This window comes from Anas platyrhynchos, chromosome 27, assembly GCF_047663525.1.
Source record: "Anas platyrhynchos isolate ZD024472 breed Pekin duck chromosome 27, IASCAAS_PekinDuck_T2T, whole genome shotgun sequence".
In the NCBI taxonomy this organism is placed as follows: domain Eukaryota; kingdom Metazoa; phylum Chordata; class Aves; order Anseriformes; family Anatidae; genus Anas; species Anas platyrhynchos.
In genome coordinates, this window is record NC_092613.1 from 8,463,203 (window position 1) to 8,480,897 (window position 17,695).

A 17,695-nucleotide genomic window follows, 5' to 3' on the forward strand; every position below is an offset into this window, starting at 1 on the left:
CCTAAAGCATTTGTCTTGTGTTCACGTTTTATTAGGTTAAGCGTTTGTAGAGGAACGCCACGCGTGAGCGTTCCTGGTGTAAATTAGAGAGCAAACCGTGCTGCAGGCATGGGCACGGCTACTGCTAACAAAGGAGATCTGCGGGCCAACAAACCCTGGCCGCACGCTGCAGGAACGCCTCTGTGGAGCCTGCTTAGCTCAGGGTTTGCGAATAGAGAAGGAAATAATCTTTGTGAGGTGCCGTGTGGGAGAGAAGTCCCTCTAATGAGCGTCTGTACTGTGCGCAGCTTGAGCTTCGTTAGGCCCTTGGGGTGGTTAATGGGAGCAGGAGCAGCGTGAGCGTTGGTTCTGCAGCAAAGTGCCTTTTTCCACACAGAATTTCGGTCTCGACATGAGCAGTGCTTCCGTGCAACCCGCTGCTGCTCGAGGAAGAACGTCTCCTGTGCCTTACTAGAGGCAGCACAGATCACCAGTCTAGGAAGAAGACAACATAATGGTGTTAAAATTAGATTTTCCCTGGCTTTATACTAATGTCTAGAGATTATGTCATCACTCAGGAAAGGAGGAGGGCATACCCTTCTGGGTAATGCTTTGTTTGAAAGAGGAAATCACCGCAAACCAGCCTTCACAAAAGGAGGAAAAAAAAAAAAAGAAAAAAAGACACCTAAGTTTACAGATGCCATTTTGTAGTCAAAATGATTGTGTTCGGATTGCTACTAAGAGTGAATATTAATTATTATCTGCAATAGATTCAGCATGGAAAATAGACTCACCTGTAAATAAAACTGGCATCGCAGTAAATGCAAAAACAAGCCAAAATAAATAAACAAAAAAGACAAAAGGCCCAGTTCAGAGTCCTTTCCTTATTCTAGTGCTGTTATGGCAGTTGTTTAGAGAGCAAACTTTCCTATAATTCTTACAAAGAAAAGCAAGTTTCTGTAAGACATACGGCATAGCTTGAAAGCCTGACCAATGAACACCATTTATTTGGATTACAGAAAGGAAATGCACACATCAAGGACAGTGTCTGGAACATTATCTGGATTTAGTTCTCCAGATTTCAGGGGAAATATGTGAAATTTAAGATATGTTTTACATGGTGTTAGCAAGAATAGCATGTTTAAAGAAACAGCATGTTTAGAACACTGTCTCTTTTATATATTCAGCAAAGGAAAGCATCTTACCAGAAGTCTGAGGGAAGAGAATTTTCTACTTGAATGATTATTCTGGGACAACTTAAATTTGCAACTGTAACTGATATTTTATGTAATTAATAAAAATCCATACCTGCTATGCGAGACATGAGCATTTCTTTTCAGTTATCTGGTCCAGAGCGGTTTTGTAGTTGTAGTTTTCATACGTATGATAAAAGCTACATGAAAAAGAACAGGACACAGTAAACTAAGTCAGTTTGTAAAGACCACTCAGGTTTCCCCTAAGGAAGAGTTTTGGAAGTGAAACAACCACATGATTCCAGGTTGATGTGCATTGAACAGTTTGCAACTCTGAGCTCAAGACACAAAATTAAAAGATCCAGTCACACTCTGGCACAAAATTTAAGCATTTTTACTGCATACGAGTCACACCTGGGCAAGAAAGATCCAGCAGACTGCCTTACCCTTGCTTCTGCTTAGAAATAATTTTCCAGATAATGCCTGCACCCAGGAGAAGCAGGACTGCCGCAGCTGCGACTCCTGAGAGGGAAGAGCACGTATTATTTTCACTGTATGTTTTAAAACATATCAGCACAACAGACATAACAAGGCATATCTTCAAGTACATAGAGGAAAATAGTGCCCCTGAGGCTAAAGATCTGGCCACAAAAATGTTTCCGAGCTGCTTACCTAGGCCTACTGAACCAGACTTGCGTGAAGCTGAAGGGAAGAGAGAAACAAAAGTCAGTAAACTATTCTAAAATAAAAATAAAAGGCAATGTTTCTCAACTGTAGCTACCCATTTAATTAATACATGTATGGCTTTTGCTGCCAAGGCCTACAATATAGAATTTCTTAAAAAAAAAAAAAAAAAAAAAAAAAAAAAAAAAAACACATGCATTTATATACTTTTTTCATACAGAAGGACATTTGCATTTTTAAAAGGGAGATTGATGGTAATAACAATCTTACCCAGAAAAGAGGAGTGAAGAAAGAGGTAGGAACAGAGTTTTGAAACTGCCCTGCTACAAATGGCTACTTACTGTTTTCTATTTCCCTGGTTAAATCGGCTTTAAACAGACCTAAGATGCCCTGGGAGCGGGTCGCACAGACAGTTAGGGTAGAAGAATGACACCGTTGTTAGAAATCATCTTTCTGTTGTTAGGGGAAATCTAAAGCTCATGGAATTTCCTTCTATTCTCACCTGCAGGGTTCATGAACACACTGCAAAAAATGAATTGATCTAGACCTTGTCCAGTCTGCCTGACTGGTAGCCAAGTATTGCAAGCTTTTAGGAATAGAACAGAGGCTGCATAAATGCACTTGCATTTTTCTTTTTATTCTCTGCTTCATTTACGTATTACTTACTTAGTTTACAGGCTGGTACAGGAGGGTCCCAGCTGAAGTCCTCTTGGCACTGAATCTGACTGATGCCTTCCAACATGTAACCATCATCACATTCAAGTGTAATGTTAGTCCCAAATCGGTAAGTGTTGCCACTTGTGGCTTTCTTAACACCTTGAACTTCTGGGAATACACATCTGATCTCTGAAATTAGAATTAACAAAAAAGGGCAATAAATGAGAAGGAACAGAAAATATTATAAGTACAATGGAGTTATTTAAGGCATTGCTCTTGAATTCTGTCTGAATAACTCCTACTCCTAAGGAAGAGCCGAGACCAGAGGGGAAACATCAACATGTAAATTTTGACCTCTGTTTTATGCCTTTCTTATTTTTACCATTCGTAAGATTTGTCATCATGCGTAATACTTACTAAGGACAATTCAAAACCATGAGAATGTCAAATGACAGGGAGAATTTTTTCCGTGAGCCTGCTTTCTCTAAATAGCTACTGACTTATTTACATAAGCATTTGGTTTGTTTCCTCCTTTTGTTACCCAAGTGCGTTTCAACTGAGTCACTGTTGTGGTGCAACTCCACTGAGGAAGCGCCCTGTGAATTTATTCCAGTGAATGCCCATTTTTCTGTGCAGGGACACCCACACTAGGAATCTTGTTACATTCATGAAATAGCTGATAGTCAAGGTCTGCCTGATGACCGACCTTCACTGTATGCTGCACAGAAGTGCCAAGTCACAGGAACAGGGGCATGTTCCAGAAAAGGAACAGAAAGGCTCACATGTAATTTACAGGTAGTCCATCAGGGAAAATTCATCTGACATAATCACTTCCTTCTGTTCCTTCTAGTGATAATGGGGAGGGAGAGACACAGAAAGGGAAAGGGAGGAAGGAAGTTTCTGCTTGTCAAAGAGAAAAAAAGCTCTTAAAGGGGGAAAGTTAATAAATAGCTCACCCACATCAACATGTGCAGAGATGCAGAACATGTGAGAATTAACACTGCCTCCCAGAATTGCCCCTACTGCACTCATATCCTTCTGGCTATTAACACAAGCTGGGTCCCATCCTACTTCTCTATAACAATATCATATTCTTCCCAGTGATACCAAAAGTGGGCAAATCGATAATTAACATCACTAGCTCTGATGTGGAAGTGGTTCCCAAGTGAAATAAGGGGGTGGAATTTGGTGTTAGCAGCTGCAGAACGTTTTACCACTTCGATTTTGGCCCGTGTATCTCTGAAGATTTCATCTCCCAAAGTAAAACGTGTGTGTCAGCATGGCTACATGGCTCCTCAGCCCAGTTCTGGGGATGTCTCCCACCAGAACGTCCAAGCAGCACGAGCAGACGAAGCTCACACACACCTTCACACCGAGGGGGAGGCTGGCTCCAGGTCCCTAGTGCCGTGCAGTTGATGAAAGCGTTCCCAGCGAGCGAATAGCCAGCATTACAGCTGTAGGATACAGATGCTCTGTAGGGGAAAGTGTCGGAAATGTTGCTTTCGAGCTTCCCGTTGGTGATATTTGGAGGAAGAGGGCACTTCACAGCTGGAAAGTCAGGGAGACACAAATGATAGTGTTGAAATGGGAATCCTTGTGGACTTCCAGAGAACAGCTAAGGCCCTGTACCTGTATAGCCTTGGTTGTTTCCTTTTAATTTTTTTTTACCTAGCCTCAGCAACTGATTTTGTAATGCTATATATAACTCCACCAGGTTTTGGAAATGCGTGTAAACTATCTTGATCTTATCACTCACTCAGTAGTACAGGACTCAGATTTAGTCTTTATTTAGTCTTTTTTTTAGAACTATTATTATTTTTTTTTAATCTTTAGACCTTTCCCTAAGGCACACCAAGTGTTAAATGTCCTTTCTTCTTAGTTCTCTGCAACACGCACACACCTTGGCAGACTGGAGGAGGATGGCTCCAGGCTCCAGACTCAGTACAATGAATGGATGCCATCCCAGTGAGGGCGAAGCCGGGCTCACAGCTGTAGCTTACAGATGTTCCAGGAGCAAAAACCGCTTTTGCCAGGCCACTGTGCCACCCGTGGGGGATAGCTGGAGGCTTGGAACAGCGTTTCACTAAAGAGAAGGAAGCCCAGATTAAAACACAACTCATACAGGGAGGAGGAGAGGCTCCAAGCACCCGTGCGTGGCTGCACGCCCATCACCGCACCACTGGCACCAACGCACGGAGCCAGCCCTGCCCAGCCCCGTGTGCTCACTTCACCCCGAAACATCTACAAAGTGTGGTGTCACACGAGTTTCTTCTTACGCAGGGGAACACTGCCCAGCAGCATCTTCCCTGAGGCATCAGATAGGTTTGTGTGTATAATAGGAGCTGCCCACTTGTAAGAGCACCTTACTGCAACATCCGCACGGGTCCCTTACGTCTGGCACAGCTGGCCTGAGCTCACTTTTAAGGAGTTTGTCCTGAGAAACTGAGACACCAGCGATAAGAATGGGAAAAATTAGGATCCTCAGAGCTAAACACTAGATGCCAGGACTCCTCTCAGCCCATGAATATCCTGCTGCATGCTGCGAAGAGTGGCAGGGTCAGCAAGGAGAGGCGTCTGAGCGCAGGCGCTTACCTCTGCTACAGGCAGGCAGTGGAGGATCCCACGTGCCCCCGGGCTGGCACTGGGACTTGTGGGGGCCTCTGGGGACATTGACAGCATTGCACTCAATCGTGATGATGTCTCCAGGCCTGTAGAGAGACTCCAATCCGATCGCCTCTCCGTTCCCGACTCCCGGTCTCACGCAGCCAGCTGCGGACAGGGAGGGCAGAAAGAAGCCTTTAGGCTGTGAAGCTCGCGTGGGATAGGGATGGGCATTTGGCCACAGGGACCTCATTCTTTCTTTAGAATTTGCTGAATCACAGCAAGTCCTTACCCAAATGTCACTACATGCTTAGCATATTTAGCAAGGCGAGGAGAACCAGTGACAAGCACACGAACACACCTTCGCAGTGAGGAAGGGGACGGCTCCAGGCTCTGTCAGGCATGCAGCGGACAGACTCGTTGCCAATAAGGACAAAACCAGGTTTGCAGCGGTAGTGCACGAGTGCTCCTACACCAAACATGTCCGAGGAAGGGCTGCTGTGCTCCCCGTTAGCAATGCCCGGAGGAGGCAGACACATCACTGCTGACAGAGGAGAGAGGAGGAAGGTGAGAAGGTGAAGTTAAACCATGAAAAAAGTGATAATGAAAGACTAAAACAGTGCAATTACTCCTCTTCCCCTCAAAAAGCAGGACGGGGGGAAGAACAGTTAGCATTTAGTAAATTTTGCCTTGCATCATAGACCTACCTGGCCTCACCGTGGTATCAGGATGATGATAGCGTTCTGCCACCCCATCTAGATGCAGCATTAGGAGTTGAAAACACACATTTGGTTGAACACATGCAATGCACAAATGCACCTTCATTTTCTATCATCTTTGCTTTATACTTCCAGCAAAAATCACTCCTCTCTGATAGGCAATGTCCTGCCATGTAGCTACCAAGGTCCTGACTTTCAGAAAAGGAAGAATAACAACATGGATTATGGGCTGCAACAAGCAGGGGGAGCAAAGAGGAAAAAACACACTTAGAGCACGGCCTTCAACCTGGCACATCTCCTGTGTCAGAAAAGAGTCACAAGTGAAAGGAACAATAGCTGGCTTTTCCTTAGAGCACTCAGAGCAAACAGGAAATGTAAAAGCGAAATTGGCTTCAGCAGCAATCAGGGAGGATGCGCGATGTCAGCGTGATGCTCACCCTGCTCACAGACGGGCACGGGGGGGTGCCACCTCCTGTTGGCTGAGCACTGGGCCATGCTGTGGCCTCGCAGGGTGAAACCTTCATGGCAGGTAAAGTTAACGGTGTCCTTGTACCTGTAGCGATGTTTAATAACAGATATCTTCCCGTTCTGGATCTGTGGGGCTGGACACACCACCTCTGAAAGAGAAGTTCCTCATCTCAGAGAGGGAGCCGTGTGCAGGCGTTAGCTGATGACCACCTTATTGCATATCCACTTACTCTGACAAATGGGAAGATCTCCGCTCCATGCAACGTCTGCTCCAAAAAGCTCACATCGCCTCAGAGGCGGCCCGACCAGTCGGTGCCTGGAGTCACACAGAAGGAAACACCAGCTGGCACCAGGGCATTTTGGATTGCACTCCCTCCATCACGCTGCCCCCAGCGCTTCCTTCTGCAGCCTCCTGTGGTCACCGAGGTGTCCCTCTTGGTTTGGCACACGGGAATGAAGGACGCCAAGCTCCTTCTTCCTGGACCCAAGAGGAACAGCGGTGATCCCAAAGGACTCTGGATTGGTTTGTTCAGGTGCCAAACCAGGGCTCGGACCCAAGGGATTCCTGAGCCTCCTTGCACCATGTGCTTTGCCTGCACCCTTGGCTCCTGCTGGGTGGCCATCTGCGAAGGCAGGCTGAAAATGAAGTCTGCAAAGCAGCGGGTTGAGCACAGACAGGGAAAAATAGGAGATGCTTCTCCCTTTCCTGAGCAGGCACCAGTGGCATAACTGGACCCAAAATGCAGATCCTGGCTTGCTGTGAAGAATGGCAGGAGCCAAGGAGCGTGCTGTGCCCCTTTGCTGTAAGTCACCCAACACCGAGCTCAGTAAATGGAGTCAGCAAAGGCAGCGCGGGACTCACCCTTCCTCACATGTGTAGTTCACAATGGACCCAAAGAGGAGATCTGTTAGCACAACAACTCTGCCATTCTTTGGTGCTTCTGGATAACGGCATTGTTTCCCTGGGAAAGAACAAGGCCAAGTTTAAACTCCTCTCTTGCGGTCTGGTAATGCGCTACGAGAAAATATCTTAAGGATCTGTCCACATTCAGACACCAGTAAAGAAGGCATTCATATAAAAACCAAACCAAACCAACAGCTGCCCAAACTATGTGACTAGTGAAGCCATGTATGATTTTTTTTTTTTTGGTAAAGATTGCTTTTAGAGACCCAGAAATTTGTCGCAATTGCGACAGTTTTCAGAGACCACCACCAAACGGATTGAGCTATTCACTTTTGCAGAACGCCCGCGCTTCAGACCACGTGTGGTTGCTGAGGCACGTCAGAGCTGGGGGCACTGTGGGGTGCCGCGAGTATCCCGGCCGGCAGGCGTATCGCACCGTCTTCCCCACGGGAAATGCAGTCTGGTTTCTGTGCTCCTCAGTTAGCTCAGCAAAGCTGAGTCTTGGAGGTGCGCCGCAGCCACCTGTGGGGGGAGAGAGTGCAGGGAAACTTGGACATGTCCATCAGCTCCGTCAGGTTGTGTTAGAATTTGCATCGAGTATGCACAGATAAAAGTTTGCAAGCAAAACTGACAGCAGAATGGAAGGACTTGGCGATTCAGCGTTTTGGGAGGAGTGAGGGAAAGGGTCAGACCCACGGGCTGGTGGCAGAGGTTGCCAACCCTTACCCCAGCCCTTAGCTGCCCACCCCACGTACCTGCACACTGAGGAGGAGGCAGGCTCCAGTTTCCAGACTCGGTGCAGTAAATCGATGCCTCCCCCAGGAGGCTGAAGCCAGGGTCACAGCTGTAGTTTACGACCATCCCGGGAATGAAAGCTTCCACCTCCTGGCTGTTGTGACTGCCTCCTTCAATGCTTGGAGGTGAAGGGCATTGCAGGACTGAAGAGACTGGAAAAGAGCACGAATGGGGTGTTGTGAAGCAAGGATTACACGCACAATGCCACCAAAGCGAGCAGAGCATGCAGCACGTGCTGGAAGCAAGCTTGGACTCATGGGGGCCGCTGGATTTGCAGTCCCCCGACTCTGTAGGTGGCAATTTGCTGACTCCAGGAGCAGACATGCAAGGAGTGCCTGGATTTGGAGCCTTTAAATCCATGCCCGTTTGCTCCCCCATGCCCAAGAAATGTTGCTGCAGCTGCTGCCAGGAGCCCCTCTGCACGGAGCGCTTCTTGTTGAGCCCCCGCGATGGTCTCTGCCCTCTCACTGCCCACCACAGCAGCTCACCTTCACACCGGGGGTGCGGGGTGCTCCAGCTGGCGTTGTCTGTACAGTGCAGGCTGGATTTCCCAACAAGAGAATAGCCGGGGTCACAGCTGTAATTGACGGACTTCCCAGGGCTGAACACGTCCATGGCCTTGCCGTCGTGCTGGCCATGGTCGATCACTGGTGGGGGAGGACACAGGTGCCCTGCTGGGAAAGAATTTTGATTTTTCTGTTTATTTTCCCATTTATTACTAGAGAGTAGAGTCTGTCAGTTCGATTAAGTTCTCCCCCAATCCCTTTGTATCACTGCCAGGTCCAGAGGTGAAAAAAGCACCTTGACACCGCGGGGCAGGGGCACTCCAAGCTCCGGCAGAGGTACAGTTCAGGTGCGCCTCTCCAACCAGAACAAAGCCGGGATCACAGCTGTAGCTCACGGACATGTCGCTGGTGAAAACTGCCAGGCCTTGGCCACTGTGCCTTCCGTTGGCAATGTCTGGAGGGGGAAGGCACTGCGACTCTGTGGGAGAGGGCAAAGCCATAGATCAGTGCCGAGAAAGAGAAGGAAAAGGGAAAAATGAAAGGACTCGGTGCGGAGAAACATCAGAGCCGAGCCATCAGCCTGGGCCGGGTGTCCCATGGCTGCCCTCATTGCCGCAGCCCATCCGGGGGGCTCAGCTCATCTGGGTGCACAGAGGAGGGGACGCTTGTCCCCTGCGAGTGCCGTCCCTTGCCCCACACGCCCTACCTCCGCAGCGCGGCGGCGGCCCGCTCCACTCGCCGTGCTCCCCGTCCACCGTGGTGCAGAAGATGGAGGCGGCTCCGGCCAGCGCGTGGCCCGGCTCGCACGTGTAGGTGACCACGGCCGCATAGGGGAAGGCGTCCAGCGAGTGCCCGCTGTGTGTCCCGCGGGGGATGTCCGGGGGCGGCTCACAGAGGATACCTGCAGCACGCACAAGGTGGGTGTGAGCAGGACGCATGCTGCCGGCATGGAGCGGGTGAGGGTGAACCCATCCCAGCATCATGCCCTCTGTCATTGCCTTGGGAGATCCTTCCCAAGGAGAGCACCCGTGCGAATCTCTTTGTGCTGTGTTTGGCTCCTCACCAGCCCCTGCTCCGCTCAGCGCACTTACTCTGGCAGACAGGAACGTCTCCGGTCCAGCCCACGCGTGTCCCTGAGTCCAAAATGACGCAGTGCCGCTGGGAGGCTCCGACCAGCCGGTGCCTGGGGTTACACCAAGGTGCTGCTGTTACTACGGGACTGTCTCTGGAGGTGGCAGCTCACAGCCACCAAGCACAGCCTCATCTGCCACCAAATACTGCCACTTTACGGCTAGAAATGCCCACTTTGATGGAGTCTGTTGTCAGCCAAAGCCTTCAAAACGAAGATCCCTTTTCCCCTCGCACACTCAGGTGGTTGTGCCCTCTAATTGACACTTAAATTTATTAATAAATCCCCTTCTCCACATTTCTACTGCCAATTCGACTAGCAGTTAGACTAGAAAGAGTCCATGGTGAAGACCAGAATTGCTTCAGCCCAGAACTGTTTTACAGCACCTGAAGGGCTGTGAGGTGCACCCTGGCCACGGGGACCATTTCGGGTTTTGCTCAGCACCTGCAGCGGGGGATTTGGGTTCCTCCCCAGCATCAGTGCAGGTGCTGCTGGTGCTCTGCTCACCAGGGAACACGCACTCTGCCTGCGAGCTGCAGAGAGCAGAAATGCGGCTGATTCAGCTGCAGACGGGCAGAAGACTCACCCTTTATCACACGTGTAATTCACTGTTGACCCGAAGAAGAGGTCTGTTGTAACAATAACTCTGCCGTTTTCTGGTTCTCCTGGATGGCTGCACCTCCTCCCTGAACAGAACAAGATCTGGTTTTAGGCTTCTTTAACTCAGTGCAGTAGGAAAAGTGGCACAAATCCTAGGAGCCTGACCAAGTTCCTAGGGGGGGAACTGAAAGGGAGAAACCTCCACCGAGCTATGAGGCTTCAGCTGCCACACCACAATTTAAATGAAACAGAAGCATCTACCCAACATACGTTTGCAAAACTTCTTGACTTCTGACCATGTCTGATTCTCAAGGCACGTAACAGCGGGGGTTATCTGTGGGTGTTTAGCGTATCCTGGCCGGCAGCTGTACTTCACTGTCGACCCAACAGGAAACTCGGTCCAGTTCTTATACTCCTTGTTTAGCTCAGCAAACAATAACGGTGGTGGTGTCCCACATCCAGCTGCCAAGAAACAAAAGGGACATGAGAGAAATTAGTGCTGGCTGTGAAATGTGGCTAAAGAGAAACAAGAGCATCGGTAGGCACTGCTGCTGGGATACTCATCTTGCTTGTATCCTGACATTCACCTCCATCAGTAACACTTAGCATGCAAGCACACATGCACCCAATTTATAAAAACCCTCAGTTTAGCCAGTTTGGTGTTTTCAAGCTCCACACATCCCCAAAATGCTGAGGGATCGTTTGTGGGCCTTGAAGCACAGGAATCTGCAGTCTCAGATGTGAGAGCACTGAGACCATCTCCCAGTGGGAACGCAAGAGCCCTGGCAATGCCACCAGCTTATTCCCAGTGCCACCAGCGCCAGCACCCGGTGTGTGCCAGCAGCAAACTTAGACCCGTGGGTGTCTCTGGGTGTGCAGTCCCCCCCAAAACTCTCCGTGGGGCAGCTCGCTGGCCCCAGCAGCATCCATGGTGGCCCCTCACCTGCGCAGCGTGGGTACGGGCGGCTCCAGTTCCCCGTGGCCGTGCACCAGATGGAGGAGGCCCCGAGCAGGGAGAAGCCGGGCTGGCAGCTGTAGTTCACGGCCATGCCGCTGCTGAAGTTGGCCCCGAGCTCCGCGCTGTGCGTGGCGTGGGCGATGACGGGTGGCGGTGGGCAAGGCAGCGCTGGCGGAGAGAACGGGGTTGGAGGGGTTTTGCCCAGCGGAGGAACACGTGTAAGACAACAAAACACCTCCACATCTGGGGCGATGTGAGGGAGGGAGAAAGCACCAGCCCTGCAGCACGGCCCCAAGGCTGCCCCTTCTGATCCCTGGGTGCCCCTCTGCCCCCCGGGGCAGTGCCCTGACCCCTCGGATGCTCACAGCTGGGGGGTGCCCAGCCCCTGGGTCCCCACGGTGCCAGGAGCAGCCGTGCCCATGCTCACCTGGCTCACAGCTGGGGACAGCGGGGACCCAGCGGCCGTCGGGATGGCACTTGGCCTCCTGGCTGCCCTGCATCGTGTAGCCCGGGTGGCAGCGGAAGGTGACAGTAGCCCCAGGGAGGTACTTGGCTTGCTGCCCTTCAGCCACTTCTCCATCCTGGATGCTGGGGCTCATGCAGGTGACAACTGGAAGCAGAGAGCAGCAAAGCGTGGGCTGGGGGAGCAGCTGCCAGAGCCAGGGCTTCCCCCATTGTTTTGATGAGGTTGAAATTCAGGGAGAAGCCATGCAAGGAGGAGCGCGTGGGCTCGGAGCCTTCAAAGCCCCGCCTGTTCGCTCCCCGGTGAGTGCAGCCCCTGCCTGCAGCCTCTCTGCTGCCTTGTTGGGACACCCTGACAGCATTCGCAGCTCACCTTCGCAGCGGGGGTAAGGGATGCTCCAGGTTCCAGATGGCAAACAAGAAACGGTGGTTTTCCCCGTGAGGACATAGCCGGGGTCACACTCGTACTTCACTGATGTCCCGGGGATGAACACGGTCACGTCCTTGCTGCTGTGCTGGCCATTTTTGATGGTCGGAGGGGAAGGACACTGCAGCACTACAAGGAGGGGAAAAAAATCATCAAACCTAGTGAAAAGCAGGTTCCACAGCCACCCCCTGTGGGATAAGACAGCATCTTAACTTGTTTCCCATTACTTTTTCCTGAGTAGTTAGGGATGTCAGTGCTGGAATGTGTTTCAGCCCACACCTATCTTCCTGCATTCATTTTTTTTTCTAGCTTATTGACATGAAGAGTGGCCATTTCTCATATTTAGGCATTTGCAGCAGTTATGTGGCACTAACATTTGGCACTAGCAGCTGGCTCTGGCCCTCCCATGGTTGTGAACAAGCTGATACAGCAGCCTGGCTCTCCCTTTCTGGATTCATTTAAGGAGGCAAAAGCCCTACCTAATGACGATCTGCATGGGATGATGAAGGTGGGAGGATGGATATTTGCATGCATTTCCTTTCCAGTCCTGGAGAGGGGCTTTTAGGATCCCTTTACGTCCAATGTGAGGGTTGCACCCTGCCAGGGTGGCTTCAGAAGAAATCACCCCCACCCTGCTTACACTTACTCTTTTCACAGGTGGGGACAGGCGGTTGCCACGTGCCCCCAAACTGGCACCGAGACTCCTGAGAGCCCTTCAGGGCATAACCAAAATCGCATTCGAAGACAGCAATGGCCTCAAGCTTGTACACGGCCTCCAGCCCGGTTGTTCTCCCATGCTCAATTTCTGGTCTTTTGCAGCCGATTGCTGGAAGAGAGGAGCACAACGTGCTGTTTGGGACATGAAACCCACCCGGGGCAGTACCTGCTGCCGAACCTTGCCATCACTGGGCGTGCCAAAATTATTGATTCTTATTCTTGCATGAAAAAAAAAGCCAGAAACATCATTATCCAGCTGTGCTGGTGAGTCTCTCCTTACTGGGGGGGGGGGAAGAAAGGGAAATCGGGGAGGCACGTGGAGCTTGTTCTGCCTGCATGACTTTCACCAGGGATTTGGTCTGCAGTGACCAAACCAAGGCAAGAAGGGAGTGAGGACCCAGGGAAAGGCAGCCGACACGACCCAAACCCAAACCCAAACCCAAACCCAAACCCAAACCCAAACCCAAACCCAAACCCAAACCCAAACCCAAACCCAAACCCAAACCCAAACCCAAACCCAAACCCAAACCCAAACCCAAACCCAAACCCACCTTCACAGCGTGGCAGGGGCCGGCTCCAGGTTCCCTCAGCGGTGCAGCTGAGGGATGCGTTCTCCACGAGGGAGTATCCGTCCTTGCATCTGTACTGAACCACTGAGCCTACCAGGAAGGTGTCCGAGGGCTGGCCGCTGTGCTGCCCGTTGGCGATGCCTGGAGGGGAAGGACACCTCACCTCTGCAGAGGGGAGAGAGGTGAGAAATAAGGAAACCAGAACAAGCCAACCTTCGGAAACCAAAGGAGGGAGAAAACGGACTCCTGTTGTCCCCGTTAACAAATCCCTGCCACGTCAGCTCCCTTCCTATCTCCACTCCCTGCTCCACTCGCCGCGCTCCCCATCCGCCGTGGTGCAGAAGATGGAGGCGGCTCCAGCCAGTGCGTGGCCCAGCTCACACGATAAAGTGACCCAAATTGGCCTGAGACATAAGGTCCTCCGGGAAGGGAACCTGTGCTCTCCTGTGAGTCACTTCCTCGCTGCCCACGGCTGGAGGTGGTGGGACTGATCTTACCTCCCTTTCCATAAGCACTGCTGACACATGCAGACAGAGCCTGACCACACGTTCCTACATGTGACCAGGGAGAAACGCAGGCTACAGGAACAGGGAGTTTAAAATATCAGCATTTTTTCCAGGTTGGGCCAAGATAAAAGACCTTTGGAAACATTTTCAAGAAATATCCAAAACGCAAAGAAAAGAAAAATGAAAACTTTTGCAATAAAATCTTTGCCTTGAACGATTTCACCCCTTTCTGTTGCCAGCACCAGGGCAAGCCGCCCCCCAGGACCTTCTCTGGTGGCCTACTTACGCTGGCAGACAGGAGCAGCTCCGCTCCAGGAGACACGGGTGCCAGAGATCTCACACGTCCTCTGAGAATGCCCCAACAGTGTGTACCTGCGGTCACACAGAAATATTATTTATTTATGTGAGGAACCTTCAGATTCCTTTACAACCCTTGTAAGTGGCAGCCAAGACATCTGACTTTGGAACCAGGTTCCTTCACGTAAAGCCATTTTGCCACTTAAAACTTGTTTTCCTCTTGCTTGGCCAGTCACAAGGCTCACCCTTTTTCACACGTGTAATTCACTTTGGACCCAAGGAGGAGGTCGGTCAGCACAACGGCTCTGCCATTCTCCGGATCCTCGGGGTTCTCACACTGCATCCCTGGAAGGGAACACCACCACCCTCAGAGCTCTGCTGCTCACCGGCGTGGTGCGCACAAATCCCCCGGGGATGCTCACACAGACAGCAGGCTGCCCCAAGCAACGAAACCCATAAAGCCAGAGGGCTTCACACCCAAGAAGTGTGATTTTCCAGCCAAGCCTGGCACTGCAGGACACACCTTTACAGAACTCCAGTGCCGCAGACCAGGTCTGGTTCTCGAGGCACACGATGGTCGCCGACATCCCTGGGTGCGCGCTGTAGCCAGGCCGGCACACGTACTCCACCGCCCTGCCCACGGGGAAGATGCTCTGGTTCCTGAACGCCTCCTTCAGCTCAGCAAACACCAGCCTGGGGGGAGCACTGCAGCCAGCTGGGGGAGACACAAAACAGCCCCTTGGTTAAGGACGTCAGGGGGAAAAGCGGGGCTGGGGGTGAGGGGTCGGGCTGGCACGCAGGGCGCTGCCCGGACACTTGCCCCGCTCGCAGGCTGGCACGGGTGGCTCCCAGGTGCTGTTCAGCTGGCACTGCACCACGCTGTGCCCGCGCATGGTGTAGCCTGGCTCACACTCGAAGGTGACGGTGTCCTTGTACGTGTAGGTGACGCTGGGAGCTGACACTACTCGCCCATTCTGGATCTGCGGGACGGGACATCTCGCCTCTGGGAAGGAAACGCAGGGCCTCAGAACAGCTCTGCAGCTGCGAGCTGCTTCCAGCTGTGATCACTTTTAAGACTCCAGCCTGAAGATAACTTTCCTATAGACGCTGTGTTGCCCACCCTACAAGAGCTGTGGGGGAGATCCACCTGGACGAGGAGGCTGGAGATGCCCAGAGCAGCAACTCCTGCCCCAGCGGGCACCCAGGCACAAGCACAGTCATCCTGAGGTCTCCTCATCATCCCAAAAACGAGGCAGCGAGGCCAGGGGCTCACACCCGAGCTCTCCCAGCCACCCACCCATCCTCACCTCCACACAGCGGGGGCGGTCCGCTCCACTCGCCGTTCATCCCGTCCCTGGTGGTGCAGAAGATGGAAGCCTCTCCCTGCAGCGGGTAGCCGGGCTCGCAGCTGTAGGTGACCGACGTGCCGTAGTGGAATTCGTCCAGCAGCCGCCCCGTGTGCTTCCCGTGGGGAATGTTGGGCGGGGGCGCGCAGGGGATACCTGCAGCAGTGCAGAACGAGGCTGCTGAACGCAACTGCAGCACCAAGGTACCCGAAGGCCCTCAGTCTGTGGGGCACAAACTCTTGTCCTGCTGACGGAGTAACCACAATGATGTGGCCTCCCCAGCAAGGCCTTGTAGGCAGCCAGATCCCATGTCCCTGAGTATTTCTGTGACAGAAAGCACACCAGTCGGACAAGCCTCTCTTAGAGGAAGCATCTACATGCTTTGTGCTTTCTACTATTTAAGAAATAAAAAGAGAAAATTTCTTTTGTATCGCCCACATAAAATGGTGTTTTTTCAGCTGCACACAATGCAAAGGCTCCTGCAGGCAGTGATTTGCGTGTCACCTGTTAGGTTAATGTGCACCAGGAGAGTCTGTAAAATGCTTTAAAATGAAGGTGCCTGTAAATGTTTCCTTTCTGTCCTCAGGAAACAGTCACCAACCTCTACGTAACCAGCAGAGACACGCTAAGCTCTAATTGCTGAGGTGTGCCACGGCAGCGCTGGGCACAAATGAGCTGTCTGTGCATGCAGGGAAAGGGAGAGCCCGAGGGGTGTTGGGATCCCATTTCTGGCTGATCCGCAACCCTCTGCGTCTCCTTACAGCAGTGACTTGGTCTCTTTGTGTCTAACGTTAATCCCCCTGAGCTGAACATAATATTTTCCTTTCCTCTTACATCAGGGTTGTGTTAGTCAGAGCCAGGGCACACAAACACCACTGAGAAAGCGCCAGCTGAGACCTTGCTTTCTGTAATCCATTAAGCTCTGAGGTCTTGTACCTTTTCCCAGAATATTTTCGTATGGCATCAAAACCTCCTGATATTTTGCATACCCTCAGCACAGAGAAATTCCCCGTTAAAACTTTGATTGGGAAGATTTGGCAGCCTGTGCTGGGAACTATTCATCAGAGCCTCGTGAAGCCCCCGGGGCTGTCAGCTACTTACGCTGGCAGGTGGGGATCTCGCCGGACCACGCGACACGTCCACCAGAGATCTCACAGCGCCTGCTGGAGCGGCCGATTAACCTGTGCCTGGGGTTAGGAGGAGTTCACATTAATCCCGAGTCGCCTCGGTTTGAGCTGTTACCTCCTTCTCACCAGCAGACAGTGCAGGCAGCCCTGCTGGCCGCAGAGCCCTGACCCTCTGGGAGAAGTTTCCCCCCAGCTCAGCACCCGGTACCAATTCCCCAGCATAAATGTGTACACAGAAGGAAGGGAACACCCCGCAGGCTCCCAGAGGTACAGAACCACGCGATGGCTTCTGCACAGAACCCACGTTTTGGGAATGAATGACCAGGAGGGGAAAAGGGAGCCTTACCTCATGCATCTTTCCGTGGCTTTTTAAGGAGCAGCAGAAGCAGGACCTAGCACCACTTACCCCTCTTCACAGCTGTAGACCACGGTCGACCCAAAGAAGAGATCTGCCAGGAAGGTGATCCTGCCGTTCTCAGGTTCCCCGGGGTGGTTGCACTGCTTCCCTGCGGGAGACAGAAACTCGCTGTAGGGTCTGCCTGCAGCACGGCTCGGCAGATACAGCTACAACCCCAGCAATCTGCCCACATCTCCAATTAGCCCCAAAACGGGTTTTGAACAGCATAAAGGTACATGGCTTTACTAGTCACATATTGTTGGAACACCAGGATAACGGTAAGGTTTTGGCAGCACGGACAGAACCTAGCACCTAATCCTCCTCGAACAACGGACACCAAATCAAGGAGCTATTCACTTTTACAGAACTCTAGTGCTTCTGACCACACTCCGCTCTCAAGGCATGTAATAGTAGGTGACAGTCCTGGGTGTTTAGCAAATCCAGGCCGACAAGTGTATTTCACAGTCTTCCCAACAGAAAAATCAATCTCATTCCTATGCTCCTCCTTTAGCTCAGCAAAGGGCAACCTTGTAGGAGCACCACAACCACCTATTGGGAAAGAAAAGAGATACGAGAGTCAAACAGGGCCGGCGTGCCAGGTGCAAGCACACAAACAACACTGTTGTGAGGAAAGAGGTTTGGTTTGCCTTGAAA

At 51.6% G+C, this 17,695-nt stretch overlaps 1 protein-coding gene across 1 annotated transcript in view; it reads right to left on the reverse strand.

Annotated features, from left to right (window-relative positions):
• Positions 1-9: 9 nt before the first annotated feature.
• The window catches only part of CR1 (complement C3b/C4b receptor 1 (Knops blood group)), a 63,833-nt gene continuing 46,147 nt past the window's right edge, over positions 10-17,695 (reverse strand). The window contains exons 52-85 of the mRNA XM_072028641.1: positions 17,399-17,590; positions 17,051-17,150; positions 16,619-16,704; positions 15,479-15,673; positions 14,992-15,174; positions 14,695-14,886; positions 14,417-14,516; positions 14,161-14,246; positions 13,351-13,533; positions 12,729-12,908; positions 12,029-12,211; positions 11,621-11,803; positions 11,179-11,361; positions 10,506-10,697; positions 10,222-10,321; positions 9,598-9,689; positions 9,213-9,407; positions 8,802-8,984; positions 8,489-8,674; positions 7,961-8,152; positions 7,536-7,727; positions 7,164-7,263; positions 6,532-6,617; positions 6,271-6,450; positions 5,822-5,869; positions 5,476-5,658; positions 5,106-5,282; positions 4,414-4,596; positions 3,879-4,061; positions 2,523-2,702; positions 1,845-1,874; positions 1,619-1,694; positions 1,288-1,372; positions 10-474 (exon numbers count right to left, since the gene is read on the reverse strand). Coding sequence (XP_071884742.1) covers positions 1,291-1,372; positions 1,619-1,694; positions 1,845-1,874; positions 2,523-2,702; positions 3,879-4,061; positions 4,414-4,596; positions 5,106-5,282; positions 5,476-5,658; positions 5,822-5,869; positions 6,271-6,450; positions 6,532-6,617; positions 7,164-7,263; positions 7,536-7,727; positions 7,961-8,152; positions 8,489-8,674; positions 8,802-8,984; positions 9,213-9,407; positions 9,598-9,689; positions 10,222-10,321; positions 10,506-10,697; positions 11,179-11,361; positions 11,621-11,803; positions 12,029-12,211; positions 12,729-12,908; positions 13,351-13,533; positions 14,161-14,246; positions 14,417-14,516; positions 14,695-14,886; positions 14,992-15,174; positions 15,479-15,673; positions 16,619-16,704; positions 17,051-17,150; positions 17,399-17,590 — 4,886 coding nt within the window. The 3' untranslated portion in view covers positions 10-474; positions 1,288-1,290. The remainder of the gene's footprint in view (positions 475-1,287; positions 1,373-1,618; positions 1,695-1,844; positions 1,875-2,522; positions 2,703-3,878; positions 4,062-4,413; positions 4,597-5,105; positions 5,283-5,475; positions 5,659-5,821; positions 5,870-6,270; positions 6,451-6,531; positions 6,618-7,163; positions 7,264-7,535; positions 7,728-7,960; positions 8,153-8,488; positions 8,675-8,801; positions 8,985-9,212; positions 9,408-9,597; positions 9,690-10,221; positions 10,322-10,505; positions 10,698-11,178; positions 11,362-11,620; positions 11,804-12,028; positions 12,212-12,728; positions 12,909-13,350; positions 13,534-14,160; positions 14,247-14,416; positions 14,517-14,694; positions 14,887-14,991; positions 15,175-15,478; positions 15,674-16,618; positions 16,705-17,050; positions 17,151-17,398; positions 17,591-17,695) is intronic.